The following is a 16,857-nucleotide window of genomic DNA, read 5'->3' as shown; positions in this document are numbered from 1 at the left end:
GTGTGTGTGTGTGTGTGTGTGACTCGGAAGTCCAGTTGTGCAACGTTTGAATAATGCGATGACTCCCTTGGAAGATTTTAGTTGTAACAATGGAGACAAGACAAGAAACTAAGATTCTTAAAAAATAAGCTAGTCTTGCTGATCTTACACTTACGAATAGAACTGACCACGTGTGTCCCTATAATGTTGTCATACGTACAGGGGGTGTTTCATAAAGCTTTTCGTAAAGTTACGAACAACTTACGAGTGACTGGTGATCAGTTCTTGTGCTGAATCATGGAAATTCTGATAAGTATAGCACAGAACTGATCACCAGTCGCTCGTAAGTTGTTCGTAACTTTACGAACAGCTTTATGAAACACCCCCAGGACTGGAAACTCAATGAGATGTTGTTGTTGTTGTTGATGCTGCTGCTGCTGCTGTCGTCGTCGTCGTTGTTGTTGCTGAAATCTCTAATAGGCACAGTGTGGAAATTCGTCGTAAAGGCACACGAATTAAAAATATAAGGATGTATATTACTGCGTTTAATAATAAAGAAGGATACCAACCTTGGCAATATGTGTTTCGATCTGATACTACAGTAGCATTGACGAAGAGCTAAATTTATTGACAAAGTATTCATGCTTGATACGTCAAATGTTATCTTATGCCAGTGAGCACGAGGCGAGTAGGCCCTAAAAAAGAAATAGCCTCGGTGGACGACGAGAGATATGATAAATCTCAATAAGAAAAAGAGAAATAAGAAAAAACAAACCGCATATAAAAAAAGAAAGACAAAGACGGTATGAAGATGCATAGGAAATAGAGAAACAAAAATAACTCCAAAATACAGAAGTTGAAAAAAAAATCCATATTTTGTTGAAAAACTCGTTTGTTGAATCGCCAAATTTTACGTCTGAATGCAAAACATTATTACACAAATCAAACCAAGGAAGTATCACACACCTTCATCAAATCAATGACCTGAAATCGATATTTTCCATTCGTATTTTGCTTCAGATGGAGCACTTGGCTGCCCACATTCCTGTTTTGATGGGAAGATAAAGTGTAAAAGTTTTGTTCATCATGACGGTCCCATCTGCAAGTGCGATTATTTATAACTCAACATATCACACTGAAGGCGATGTTTATAAACAGATTGCAAAAAACTGCAAGAAGACGCTGTCACTGGTCTCGATGGAATTTCACCTAAAACACTGAAAATGGCTGCTCATGTCAAATTTTATTGTCCTTAGTTTGTGCCAAAAAAAAAAAATGTGGTTAGCGTCGCGTTGATTGGAACCACCAATCTCTAGAGACCAATGATTGGAACAATACCATCACACACTACTATTCGTCCAAAGCCCCTCCCCTGTTTCGCCAAATGGGGCGTGTTGGAGCTGTGTCGGCGTTCAAATGCTTTTTCCTTGTTAATAACAATAATTCTAACATTAACAGCAGCCCTTCCCCTCATCGAAAAAAAATAACGATATTTCAAATTATACAAGATTAGAAGTACGCTATGTCAAAAAAAAACGAAAGAGAAAAGAAAATGAAGAACATGAAGGAGAAGTGAGAGAAGGAAAAGCAGATTAATTTCAAACCAACTCTGACTTCAAGAAGACAAATTGCTCTAAGTATAACATTGTAACGGATGGTCAGATGGTCAAGAGGGCATTTCATGAAGCGCTTTGGTAGGATATTTTCTGACAATTAACCTGTTACAAGCTACTGAAATCCTTGCATCTGATTGGCTGAGAGCAAATTTGTCCGACAACTTTGTCTGACAAAATGCTTCATGAAATGCCCCCCCCCCCCGATAGTCACAACTTACCAACAAACCAGGGGGGTGTTTCATAAAGCTGTTCGTAAAGTTACGAACGACTTACAAGCGACTGGTGATCAGTTCTTGTGCTGAATTATGGAAATTCTGATAAGTATAGCACATCAGAACTGATCACAAGTCGCTCGTAAGTTGTTCGTAACTTTACGAACAGCTTTATGAAACAGGGCCCTGGCCACTTCTCGATCACGAGCCATATGAGCTGTGATTGGCCAAGCTTGAATGCAAATTATGATTTCTGCATAGGGCTCACACCCGTAAATACAATGGAATGTCCCAGACCCCTTCACAAATTCGTACCAAAGATACCAAAATAAATTAAGAAAAAAATTGATTAAAAATCAATGATGTAGTTTGGCAAAAAAACTGAATAGCTGTAGATATTGAGTATGAATTCCTCTACAAATTGCATTTTGGTTGGAAGATGAAAGCTTTTCTGGTGGAATTTGAGGGGACTATATTTCATTGGGTACGTGTACGGAAAATGGGTGAGTTTTTGAGTGACAAGAACTCGTAGTCTGGCTTTGTGGACCCCTGGACAGAATTTGAACTGAATTATCCACCCTGAGAATTTGATGGATGAAAGGGTATATCTAACTTATCCAGGTAAGTGAAGCTGAAACACCTCATTTCTCCCAGCTATTTTACAGAATTTTTTTGAAATTTGATTTTTAACACACATCCCTATGGGGAAATATTTATGGGTGTGAGCCCTATAAAGCAAAATTTCACAGCGCCTGATGGCATACATTGGCAAGAAGTAGAAAACGAAAACAGCTATTGCCTAACAGAATGTCAGGCAATGATGTTTTCTTGTCTTTCTTATTTTTAAACTTCATGAACCATTAGGGTATACTGAACAGAAGCAAAGGCATTTGAATGCATAACCATTGAAAGTGCTTGAGGTGAGGTTATGAGGCTATTTCATCTGTACATTGCCAATTTAAAATGTAATATACTTGACTAGAATATGCTAACTAGAACCCAAAGTAGCACAAGACCTCCTCCCTTCGAAAAAGAAAGCAGTTTCCTTATATATGCAAAGTATTCTAGTAACTGATCAGTGGGAATCAATGGGAATGCTGGGGGATGATTTTTCCAATCCTTGTGGGATTCATTTAAGAGTACATTATATAACTATTGTTATGTGAAAGTTACTAGTATTTGCTTCAGAATGGTCTCATATTCAAGTAATGTGTTTAACGATCGCTCCGTCACTGTACAGGCATGCTAACCTGGAAACATTAAACTGCACATTGCCTTGAATATGAGACCATTCTGAAGCAAATGATATTCACACAACAATAGATATAATGTGCCCTTAAATAAATCCCACAAGGATTAAACAATTATCCCCAGCATTCCCACTGATTCCCACTGATCACTTACCAGCCATCCCCTTTGAGACAAAATCCACTCCCTCTTCCCAATGTATGTTGGCAGAAATTGGGTTTGTTGTTGTTGTTGTTTTAGGTTTAATGGCAATCAGTCATAATTTTGACTATTTTTGCCAGACTATATAATATCTATATTTCCCTATAAATTAATTATCAATATTTCTTTAAAATGTCAAATTCTATCATAATACACATATTTCTTTTATTTCCAACCATTTTTTTTTTATTATAAAAATTCATTGTTATCCTCGCTTAGTCAAAACGGCCACATTGCCACCCTCAGATCTGTCTTACCAACCGGCGAAGTGCGTTTCGCAGGCTTCTCAGGCGTGCGCCCGTGAGGTAACTAGAGAAAGATGATGGCGATCGTCATGCCTGAGCGTGTGGAGAACAATTTTCCGATATAATCCAAATACAAATATATTCATTTTATTTATCTTTTTTTATATGTATGTAGCGAACATTTGTGGGCAGAATCAAGGGTGCAAATGATGAAGATAGGCCTAGGTGCACTGGTGGTAGGCCTATACCTTCAACAAATTCTAATGTATAATAAAACATCTATACTAATCTTCCAAATACTAATATACAATAATACTTAATACTGCGGCATATAATATGATATGCATGTGTGTATATGCCTATATATATATATATATATATATATATATATATATATATATACATATACACACACATACCTACTCATGTATACATCTGAAATCATACAAATACACATTCACATAATATCAATAATTCACTGTATTACAAATTTTACAAAATAAATATTTCTACTTTACGCTTCATTATAAAAATACTACATTATAATCTTTAAGGTTCGTCAAACTTATCCTTGACTCAAACGGTTTGGGTTGCTGCTTGCCTGAACATAATGGTAGACGCAGGTATAAATACACGCCGTGACTGAAGTGAGTTAATAGAACAATACAAGACGAGTTCGTCACTCTGATATTGCACAACCCAAGAAGACGGTGCAATGAAGCAGACTCTCGCCTTCTTCTATTTATTTTCTATCTTCTCTAATTTCAAATATTATCATTATGCTGATGTGATTATTACTATCATAGCTGCTCTTACCAACAATGAATAAAATAATATGAAAGTCGGCACGTCCTAACGCACCTTTTCGGTAAAAGCGGGAGTGGGGGGGGGGATCAACTTGTGGGGTTACAGTAAACAGGACGCGACGCGATGCTACTTACCTTTTCGATAAAAGCCATTCAAATCTTAAACATTATTATCATAGCTGCTCTTACCAACATTGAATAAAAGAATATGAAAGTCGGCACGCCCCTAACGCACATTTTCGGCAAAAGCGGAAGGAGGGGGGTTCTTTCAGCAAATTGTGGGGTTACTATATACATGTACAGTAAACGGGACGCCACAAGACGCTACATACCTTTTCGATGAAAGCCATTCAAATCTACTCCCAAAACAGTATTACATTATCATGACTGCTGTTACTTACAATGAATAAAAGAATAGTCATGAAAGTCGGCACGCCCCCAACGCACATTTTTGGCAAAAACAGAAGGGGGGCTTTCATCAAATTGTAGGGTTACAGTAAACGGGACGCCACAAAATGCTTTACCTTTTCGATAAAAGCCATTCAAGTCTACTCCCCAAATATGAATGGCCCCACAGTGTTTATCAGCATTCAGGTGTTCCTCTGAGCATCCTACACACACACACACACACACACACACACACACACACACACACACACACACACACACACACACACACACACACACGCAACACACAACACACAATCGCATGCTTTTGTATACACAATAGTCATAAAGACGCATACAAAAGTTACAGCACGTGTCCATTCCATTATCCAAAAGTTGGTACAGTGTATATCATTAAAGACATAGATTCTCAAATGAGTATCATTATCAGCAATTATCTCCTTTTTTCTTTCCTTTTCTGTGAAACCGTTTGCAGAAAGAAGTGGAATGGTTCAAAATGTTAATGCAAACACACCTTGTCTACGCGAGTTCATCCTGTGTTTGAACATGACTGACAAATTTTTGTAAATTGTTCCGTCGGACAAGCTTATACATTTCGTCACCTTGAAAACGAGTGAACTGAAAAGAGAAAGGTCATTTGTACTCCGAACGAGCTTATTTGGATGCTCTTTTATACTACGTACATCTCGACAGCCTAATTCTCAGCATTCCTCTGAATAATCAAACAAAGAAGATTCCTGCAGGTGACGAACAAGAATACAAACTCTCATTCTAACTTCTTATTGGTTGAGTTTCTGGGGTAAACTGTGCAAATTACAAGACAGGCAATTTGAATGTTATTTTGTTTCATATACATCTAAAGAGTTCACCTTCCAAGCATTCAACTATCTAGAAAGGCACTCTGAGAGCGCAGACCTCCACCAAGCAGCTCATATCCATCACTGAATCTTGTTCTTCCACAGAGATCATTTATTTCCACTTATAAATGGCATATTGCATGCTGAAAATTGCTTAATTTCCCAATATAGAAGCCTTTTGTTTACGTCTTGAGCTTCCATCTGCGCGGCGCCTCACCCGAGCAAAGCGTGCACCTTAGCGCAGCTTGAACTCTTAAATTCATTGACCCTAGCTGCCAAAACATTTAAATAAAAATTCCTTCAAGAATTCATAAAAATCCCCAGATCACTACCAAAATTTAATAATATGTTCCTTGTGTCATTAACGTCTTTTCCTGAATTAGATAGTTTCATCCAAATCTGTTCACAACTTTTTGAGCTATTTTGCACACAAACAAACAAACAAACAAACAAACACAGGCAAAACATGTAACCTCCTTGGCTGAGGTACTAGTAATTAAACAAAAAACGACCCGACTGCAGGTGTCAAACAAAAACGCTAATTTTGATTCTCACTTCTCATGATTGAGTTTCTTGGGTGAATGGTAGCTTGTTCAAAACGTTTGCAATTTACAGCAAGATCAGTTCTTTGGTTGCACCACCTATTATTCTTCTGCTCTCCATTTTGGGATGCACGCTGTTAAAAAAGGCACTACTCTTTTGTCTCTCACTTTCAATGAGGTGGGGCAGATTCTCATTTATGGGCGAGTAGGCAAGTGCAAATCTGGTCTGAATAAGTGCAGAAATACAAAGGATGAATAGATTTAAATAGGTGCAACAATATCAAGGAGGATAGAGTTGAGTAGAGATGGTGCTTTGAGCACATTGAGAACATTTAAGGAGTGAATAGCAGTGGGGTATTCATTCCTGCTCTGCATTTGTTGTTGTTTTATGCTTTTTTGCAACGGAATTCCCAGGGTAGACCAACCATGCAGGCATGCAATAGTAAAAGATGGGATAGCACAAACGGGCATACATGGCAGGATATTGCCCTGGGGTTGATTATATGGACTTTTTTTTCATTCAACTTGAGATCAAGGTTACAGAGGATGTAAGGTCCAACACATGCACACTCCAACAAATATTTACACACACATCCTCAAGTACAATACACACACACACAAATGAAAAAATGCATTCAGACAACACAGGATACTCAATGATATATAATTCACTTTGGCCACTTTATTACTTTTAGCAATACCTCAAAGGGTCAACAGGTAATTTCCACTTGAACGAGACAGCTGATACAAAGACAAGCAGCTATTTTCCCTTCACATGCTTGGTATCTTAAAGGCACATGGTCCTGGTGTTTTAGTCAAATGCGTATGCGGGCGCACGGCGCAAGTTTCCTATAGAGACTTACGCTTTGTCCCATTTCCCCCGAGTCAGAAGAAGTCCGATCCACTGTAGTCAGTGGTCCAATCACAGTTCGGCTCATGATTTGGCTGAGGGGGATGGCAGCTTAAGCAAACTTCTTTTGTGATGTCATACTAAGAGGCACATAAGCATGCTTCCTGGCATAACTACAGACTGCGTGACGCGCAGAGAAGACAACGAAGGCAATGTTACCTAGCAACACCTACATGCTTTACTCTTGATGACAGCTCAACTTCAGCAATCTTCGTATCATGCTAACGGTGATCGGCAGTATCATCCAACAGCACTGGCGTAGCCGGGGGGGGGGGGGGGGGGGGGGGGGGGGGGGGGCGATGGGGGCGGTCGCCCCCCCTAAGATTTGGACCGGGGATTTGGGAGGAGGAAAAAAAAATGCGTGTATACTGTATGCATGCACATACATTTCACTCAAAGTGTGCACCAGATCGTTGAATTTCAATTCAAAATATGCAAAATCTCTCGTGCTTGGGAGGGGGTATCCCCCTCCCAAACCCTCCCCCTCTGTGCCTCTTTCCCTAGCTAAGTACACTTTTTAGATTTACAAAAAATTCTGAATAATTCTGAGTGCACAAGACTTATCACTTATATTCCGAAAACTGAAGGTTCCCTCATGTATAAGGGGAATTTCCCCTTTTAATCGACCCTTTCCTCCCTCAGCCCCCCCCCCCAATCAGGTGTTTTCTTTTTTTTTTTTTTTGGTGATTTCCCAAATGTTGATTCCATCAAATATGCGTATACGAGATATCTCAATTTCAACCTTAAAAAGATAAAAGCTCCATGGGAAGGGAAGGGTGGAGTTAACACTCGCCCACGCCTTCTCCTGTGGCTATACCCAGATCGCTTTATTTCAATTCTAAAAACGCAAAAGCTCCGCGAGCGGGAAGAGGAATCCCCCTTCCCCTAAGCTCTACCTCACTAGACTTTATACATACGCACAGATGGTGCACATTCGGAATAAGAGCTAAATTCCGTGATTTTAACACTTCGATGAAAAAGTATCGCACCAAAAATTTGCACCAGATCGCTGAATTTCAGGTCTGAAAACGCAAAATCACCTTCGTGTGGGAGGGGATATGCCCCTATCTACACCCTCGTGTGCATGCTTTTTCTGTTTGATTGCTGAACAGACAGCGTTCATGATATTCAGTGTAAGAATTAGTACAAGAAGACTAGTGTATTCATATTATACCATTTTATAGGCAAATTGTTCAATAATAATCTACACTAAAATATACTGCAACCTTAAACAAGTAGGACTGTTTCAACTCGTTAAAACACGCAAAAACATGCATCAAATTGCACCATTTGCAACATCAAAATGCAAAAAGTTCTCACCGTGGGAGGGGGGACACCCCCCTCCCACACCCTCCCCTACCCCCTCGCTCGGGTTCAGTCGTGTTCATGATATTCAATGAAAAGAATTGATACAAGAAGTGTATTTGAATTATACCATTTTATAGGCAAATTGTTCAATAATAATCTACACTAAAATATACTGCTACCTTAAACAAGTGGGACTGTTTCACGTCGATAAAACGCGCAAAAACATGCATCAAATTGCACCATTTGCAACATCAAAATGCAAAAAGTTCCTACCGTGGGAGGGGGGACACCCCCCTCCCACACCCTCCCCTACCCCCTCGCTCGGGTTCAGTCGTGTTCATGATATTCAATGAAAAGAATTGATACAAGAAGTGTATTTGAATTATACCATTTTATAGGCAAATTGTTCAATAATAATCTACATCAAAATAAACTGCTACCATAAACAAGTGGGACTGTTTCACGTCGATAAAACGCGCAAAATCATGCATCAAACTGCACCATTTGCAACATCAAAATGCAAAAAGTTCTTACTGTGGGAGGGGGGACACCCCCCTCCCACACCCTCCCCTACCCCCTCGCTCGCTCCGCTCGCTCGGGTTCAGTCGCGTTCATGATATTCAGTAAAAAGAATTAATATAAGAAGTGAATCTAAAATATATACCATTTTATAGGCAAATTGTTCAATAATAATCTACATCAAAATGAACTGCCACCATAAACAAGTGGGACTGTTTCACGTCGATAAAACGCGCAAAAACATACATCAAATTGCACCATTTACAACATCCAAATGCAAAAAGTTCTTACCGTCGGAGGGGGGACACCCCCCTCCCACACCCTCCCCCCCTCGCTCGCTCCGCTCGCTTGGGCTCCGTCGCTTCGCTCCCTCGCAGACTAACCGCCCCCCCTAAGATGAAATCCTGGCTACGCCGTTGTCCAACAGCGCCCTCTAACTCACCGGGACTATGCGCCTTAAGTATGCAAGTGATAAGTTATCATGTAACTTGACAACAGGAGCATACACACTTCTGTTCATAACGTTAGCCATGCACTTCATCAGCATTTCGTTGCAGGCGTTGGTAACATTTCAGTTTGATTTCGTTTACTTACACTACCATGTCATTGGGATTCAAAACCATTATTGTGCCCACATACACAAAGATTGCTGTAGAAAAAACAAGTGCAGAGATGGCAACCTTGTAAACAGCATTGCAGTATTCCTTGGGCTGAAAAGCCATAATTTTTTTGTTGTTGTTGAAAAGACAGTATTTTCAAAGCATTTTTTACCTTCCCCTTTTCACCAATAGACATGTGTAGTTAAACAATTGGGAAAGACAGTATTTTCCATAAAACCTGCACAGCGTATTTGGCCAGAAAACAGGACAAAATATTGCAAAAAAGTAACAGTTGCCATCTCTGTACAGTGCACTCCTGTTACAACAAAGTCCTCACGACCAGCAGTTTTCTTTCGTTATATTTCGTTTTATTTCCTTTCTTTCCTTATATTGAAATTTTGTTATAACCAAACAAATAAACAATTGAAATACATAGACTGGATAATGTGGTGGCCTGATTTTTTTTACTTCATTGTAACCGAAATTTTGATATAACGTTGTTTGTTATAACGGGAGTGCACAGAGCCCTTTCAGGGATAAGCTAGAAACGGTCAACTATTCTTAGTCAAACTGTTAATCTGGTACATGAAAATTCATTTGAAGTCTTCGATGCGCTCTGTATAAAGGGTGTTTCATCAGAACTCTTTACACAATTCAAACACTTTTAATTTGGTTCTTGAGCTCTGACTACAGCAAAGTTCGCAGCAACCTGTACAAACCCTGCTAACTTGTTCTCTCTCAAACAAGACAGTGTGTACAGTGTATCTAGGCTTCAGAGGTATAAAGGGGGTTGCAAGAGGGGACGTGAAAAATGTCTTCAATACACTGATGCTGGAAATGCAACTCCTTCATAGACATAACATTATTAGCACTTTCACAAATTATCAAAGGTGGGGATTAAATCAAATCCATGATTTGAATTTAGTCCACGAACTAAAACAAGTCTTTCACATGCTTGTATCGGCACACTTTGATTATTGAATGTCTGTTTGCATTTTAAAGTGATCTCATCTGTCAAGCACATTTACACAGACATAGGTAAGTTTGCATAATCTGTGATCTAAATTTAACCTGCCTTTGTGAATTCAGCCTTTATGTGCGAAGGCACTTAGCTTAATTTGCCCAGCTTTTCATTGTCATTTACAAAATATATCCAGAAGGGATTAAAGGAATAAGGTAATCTCCATTCATATGGCAAGACTTTTCCAGACATCTGTGCTAATCTGTGATAAATAAAGCACTCCTAAAGGTGGGCGAATTGGTAAACAAATCACAGTAAGGGTTAAAGGGATGGCACAGTTTTGGTTTTTAGATGGGGCTCCAGGTTTCCAACTTGTGTGTGTGTGTGTGTGTGTTTGTGAGATGATGAGAAACTTCTTGAGAAAATATGAAGGAACATGTAATACTTAGAGGTATTCACAGTTTATTCAATGAAAATTGGTCTTGAAATGGCTGAGATATCAAAAAAAAGGTGATCCTAATAAAATGCGACAGGCCATGATTTTTATTAGGATCTCTTTGTTTTACATTGTTTTTGGATATCTCAGTCATTTCAAAACCGATTTTCATCAAATAAACTTTGCTCTTCCCTTAGATTTGTATGCTCTTTAACATTTCATAGAAAAGGTTTCTAATATCTTGCAAAACATTAAAAACCGAATCCTCATCTCAACCAATACTATTCCATCCCTTTAAGCATAGCAGACTGAACCTCAGACACTACCAAGACCAAACAATGACCTGTGAATGTAACAGACGATAATTAATGATGTTTGGCTATCAACAGCATCGCACAGCGACCTAGGGATGCGCTAGATACATCACTTGATATCCTGGGAAACACAGAAGGTGATTTGGTCATGCTGCTTTCTTTGTTACATACAGTATATCAATACTTCTGTAAGCACAAGAAATGTTGACTTGGCCTCCTTATAATGGCACCCCTCTACGACCTTCACAACTTCAGGGTGCTGCGTAGGGTTTTCAACCCTATGCAGCAGAAGGCTACACACAACTCCCAATCCCTACCAAATCCTTCCAAGGAAGATGGTGTGTAAACCAAGAAGGGGGCATCTGCAGACCCCATCCTAATCTACTGGAGGTGAATGTGTGCAACTAGGGGGCACCACTCCTCAACTTTCGAAACCCCTCCGTTCCAGTGGGGCCTTGGTGGTTGCACAAGTCCGATGAGTTCTGGAATGTGATTTCAGCCGCTCTCCGTATTTTCACTTCGTCCTTGTTGGTGAAAACAGAGTTGGTATTGCTCGCTCAGTTCCCTTCTGGTGTTGGCATACCTTGAGCTCTACCAATCTCTGGTGCTGGCAGTATCACTCAAAAGCCTAATCCACATCTGAATGCACTCTCTCAAAATCATCATTATGATCATGAAATGTTCGAGGAGAAGAGTACCTAGACAGACATCTGATGTTATTTTTGCGGTGGTTTCATGGCATTCATGTCCGGATACTTCTCCTTGAATCGTTTGATGGTATCTGGCTCCACAAGGTGGACTCCATCCAGCTGGTTGCCAAGGGTAACCCTGCAAAAAAAGGGAAATGATGGGAAATGGATGCAGATGAATATATACATAATCATATATGTGACCGTGCATCATAAAACGAACAACAAGATGCACCCCTTTATTTTATGTGAGGACTCCAAAAAGGTGAAACAGAATAACCAAGTCAATCTTGAGTTTTTCATATTTCTGACAGAGCTTTTATTCTTCTCCATTATTCCCAAGTTTGGGATTGTAATCATGAATGGGAAAGTGTGATTTTAGCAGTTTTTCTACAACCTTTTTTTTGTAGAGTAGTGAGATCAGGTTGTCTTAGAGGCCTCTTTTCGTTTCTTGAAAATCCTTAGCACACTCGTCACTTTTAACTCCGATAACTTTTGAAAAGATAATGCCACTGATTGAAAGTTGGCATTAATCATGAACAGAATGTGTTAATAGAGCATGCTCAACTTCAGCTTAATCTGATAATCCCTTCATTGTTGTTGCTCTGGTGGTTTACATTCCATTTTTAGTCCCATTCATTGCACAGACAGCACGGCTTGGTAAAGATTTTAGTACTTGAATAGACTCTGTACTTCAGAGCCTCTTTTCTCAGTTCACACTTTTCCAGAGTGTATGCTTTCTTTCCAATATTTACATAAGTTACAATAGTTCATTTGAAATGAGTTACACACCATTCTCAGCTTAGAGTGTGTTTTTTCACAATCTGCCCTGAACTAAAAATCCATGTCCGGTGACTTTTTGTTGGTTTTGTGATGCAGGGTTACATATATACATATCTACATATCTTTCACAAAAGACAAGGGAGATAGACGAGGGAGAACATTAATATTTCAAAGTGCTAATTAAACTAGCTAGAGAAGGGAAAGCGGATTGAAAGATAGAAATCAAATTCTAATCATCGGTGCAGCTAAAAGAGACAAAAAGAAGGATTTCCAGTAATCATCACTCCAGGAGCAAGTCATCTGAACCTTATCTAAGCCACCAGTTCCGGCTTTTCTTTACTCGCAGGAATAAAATTGCACTGCATCGTCATATTCAATCAAATGCTCATCCTCTTCAAGCAAGGCTGGCTGAGAGAATTAATTAATTCAAGCAATAAGAAACACTTTTATCCACTCCACAGTGGAGAATGAATGAAGGGGCTGGGAGAGGTCGATTGAAATCCGCAACGATTCATCATCATTACTGAAATAATATTTTTGTAGACGGCAGCAAAATGGTAATCTCAACGAGAGTCTGCCCTAACAGGGAATCCTAAGACCCTGCGTATAAATGAAAATAGGTAAATGTAATTAGACTTCAGAGCCATCTGCTGACATTTTTATTCGATGTTTTACTTCTCAAGGAATACTGGAATGATTTCAACCTAAGAGGGCAACTCATTAGGTGAACACCCTTGAAGGCATTTAGGGGCAATAATAATGATCTACATGTACATTAAGGGGGGGGGGGGAACCAGATTCATGTGGGTGGGATGCAGTATGAAAACAGTGAATGGATTTTCCTTGATGAATGAAGCTGACAAGTCAATTTTATAACACACACTCAAACTAACACACACACACATACTTTTTTGAATGATATTCTTTATTTGAACTTCGTTCAATATAAGTGCATCATATTCACGATGAAACAAATGAAAAAACAAGGATTTTATGCAGATGCACACACAGATAAAAAGACTTGCTCCAAACCAAACAACCACATATAGAACAGTCTCACACACAGACTCACACACACACACACACACACATTTTTTTTTTTTTGTAATATTCTTTTATTTGAGTTTCATTCAATGTGAAATCCATATTAACAATAAAATTAATATGTCCATCAACAAAAAAAAAAGAAAGCAGCTGCATTCTTCTTTCTTGTGCTGCTAAATCATTTTTCAAACATACAGTACAATATATTTGATTCTTTTTACCAAATCATACCCTGTTTTTATAAAAGAAATGACATAAAAATCTGCATAATTCTCAGAAAAAGCTATTTTGATCAGCCTAATCAAGCCAATCCGAATGTGCCTTATCACACACACCGACTAAGAGATGTGTGCTACTCAATCACTTTTTTCACTTAACTTCCTTCTTTTTTTTCTTCTTTTTTTTTTTTGGCAGAGCACACACTATATACACAAATATATCAGATAAAGTATAACTCTTAAAAGGGAAAAAAAATCTTGATCAACTTGATCAGATTGCTCAATATCCACTTCATTATATAAATTCTCTTACACTCTCTTGAGAATACAGCAGTTCCTACAACATATTAAAAAAAAAGCATTCTTTACTTAACCGAACAAAACTCATCATTTTTTTTCTATCTAACCTATCACCACCCCTCCCCCCCCCCCCCGTACCGCACAAAATAACCATATGTGTATATCATCAAAACAAATCATATTCCTGCCTGACCCCTTAACCATTATTCTACCATTGCCTAACTACATCTACCTAACCCTAACCATCCCCACCTATTTCCCCGCTAACCATTACTCTACTCTAACCTAACTACATCTACCTATGACCCTAACCATCCCCACCTATTTCCCCACTAACATACCCCCACCCCCGTAGCCTTCCCTCAACACACACACACACACCCATATATGCACTAGACATCAACCAAAACAACAACATACCCACCAGTGCCCACTCACAAACACCAACATTTGCACGCCAAGTCACACTACATATTTGTGGTATCTTGGTTACCTGTTTCTTTGACAGTTAAGCACACACCAAATTAAAACCGAAGCTAACTAAACATTTTACATGGGGGAAAAAAAAAGTGACCACCATAATGCTGATACATATACCGATTCCTAAACATTAAAACGGCTAAAACCTAAACTGACCATACATCTGACTCTATGAAAGTTTCAACTGCTCCCATTTTTGCAAATGAAAACCGAGCTTACCTGCTTTAACCGCAACGTTCTTTTCCTCCTCTATAAAATCCAAAACAAATTTCTTTATCTTTTCCCTCTTGGGTAACTTATTTTGTTCTCTTGACCGAAATATTACAATTTTCATCAAAATTATCAAGGCATTCACGCATTTGATTCTATTTGAACTACCTCGTAAACCTAAAAAGATATCTCTCCATTCTAATTCTTCTAACTCAACTAAATCATAAAACTCAATAAGAAACTGCCATATCGGCTTTACTTTCACACAATCAAAAAATATATGTGAATAAGTTTCCCTTTCCAATTGACAAAAAGAACAAAGATTATCATTCACAAAACCAAACTTAAAAAATGTTCCCTTGTATATATCACCCCGTGTAACAACTTAAACTGAAATTCCCTATGTTTACTAAGTAAAGTCGTGCTTCTAGGTCTAAGAAATAAATTTCTAATTTCCTTATCACTACAATCATACTTCACTTCACCATATCTTATTTCCAGAGTATACAATTCTTGTAAAGCTGTAACAAAATACTCATACACTATTTTTGACTTAATATTTTGAAATTCTAATATCTTACCAAAAATCTTCACCTGTATATCATAATTTAATACATCAATTTGCTGAAACCTTACACTCCCTGTGGACTCTTTCCACTTTTCTGGAAAAACATTATAAATATCATTTATCTTAAATATACCATTTCCCATAATACCTAAATTTCGAAAATACCCAACGGGTTTAATAAAACCTCCTTGTAAAATATGATGTACATTATAAACACCCTTTTCATATAAATCACAATCAAAAACACTCTTCCCTTTTATACATACTTTTCTATTATTAAATATAACTGGATTCATCACTTCATCTTCAAAATTCCTACATTTATCCATTTCCTGCCATACCTTAACCATTTCTAAATAAAAAGGTGGAACTGGATTTGTCAATGTCAATCTAGACCATTCATAGTCACATAAAAATAAGAACCTTCCTCCTACTGATCGAAAACTAAAATCAAAATACATTTTCCACCCAGATTTCTTCTCACCATACAATAAACGTTTCAACCACATAATACGCTGCGTTTTGACAAACAGCTTAAAATTTATCATTCGCAGTCCCCCATTAACATAATCTTGATACATAATATTCCTTTTTACCCGGTCTTTACCATTCCACAAAAATTCAAAAACCATCTTATCCAATTCAGGAAATATCCATTGAGGAACAACTATGAGTGATGAAACATAATTTAACCTTGATAATGCATAAGTTTTCAACAAATGAATTTTTCCCATGAGTGTTAAATCACGCTGTTTCCACCATCCTAACAACTTTTTTATTCTACTTAATATTTCTTTAAAATTGATCTCATTCTTCCCCCTCACATCTCTTACAAAATTCACCCCCAAAATTTTAACTGCATCCACATATTTTCCAGATACAGATAATACAGGTTTATCTGTATCCTTACCCATCCACAAAAAATTAAATTTTTCTTTATTTACAATTAAACCGCTTATTTTCCCGAATTCATCAAAAATATACTGTAACCTATTTAAAGATTTTATGTCCTTTATAAACAACGAAATATCATCCGCATATAAAATTTGCTTTATTTCATTTCCCCCAAAACATATTCCTTTTACAGTGTTATCTTTCCTTACTACTTGCGCCAGTGTTTCAATTACTAATAAAAACAAATACGGAGACAGGGGATCACCTTGCCTAACCCCTCTCTTGATTTTGAAATAACCAGTAGAGTGCCCTCCATTCATAACACAACTGCTAATATCCTTATAAAGCACCTTAACCCAGGAACAAAACGATTCACCGAAACCAAACCTATGTAAGACCCGAAATAAAAATTCATGTGCAACTGAATCAAACGCTTTTTCGAAATCCACTGTGACCAAAAACCCACTTGTGTAGTGCAAAGAATGAAATAACATATCATCTACTAATCTT

The 16,857-nt window shown here is 38.1% G+C and overlaps 1 protein-coding gene across 1 annotated transcript in view; it reads right to left on the bottom strand.

The window, feature by feature from the left end:
• Nucleotides 1-11,602: 11,602 nt before the first annotated feature.
• Nucleotides 11,603-16,857, bottom strand: part of LOC139736608 (N(6)-adenosine-methyltransferase catalytic subunit METTL3-like) — a 63,811-nt gene continuing 58,556 nt past the window's right edge. The window contains exon 12 of the mRNA XM_071647358.1: nt 11,603-11,989. Within this exon, the coding sequence (XP_071503459.1) occupies nt 11,878-11,989 (112 nt within the window). The 3' untranslated portion in view covers nt 11,603-11,877. The remainder of the gene's footprint in view (nt 11,990-16,857) is intronic.

The sequence above is a fragment of the Diadema antillarum genome, unplaced genomic scaffold, assembly GCF_040938485.1.
Source record: "Diadema antillarum isolate AM-2024a unplaced genomic scaffold, OU_Dant_1.0 scf00000028, whole genome shotgun sequence".
Classification (NCBI taxonomy): Eukaryota; Metazoa; Echinodermata; class Echinoidea; order Diadematoida; family Diadematidae; genus Diadema; species Diadema antillarum.
This window is presented reverse-complemented; position numbering and strand designations above follow the sequence as displayed.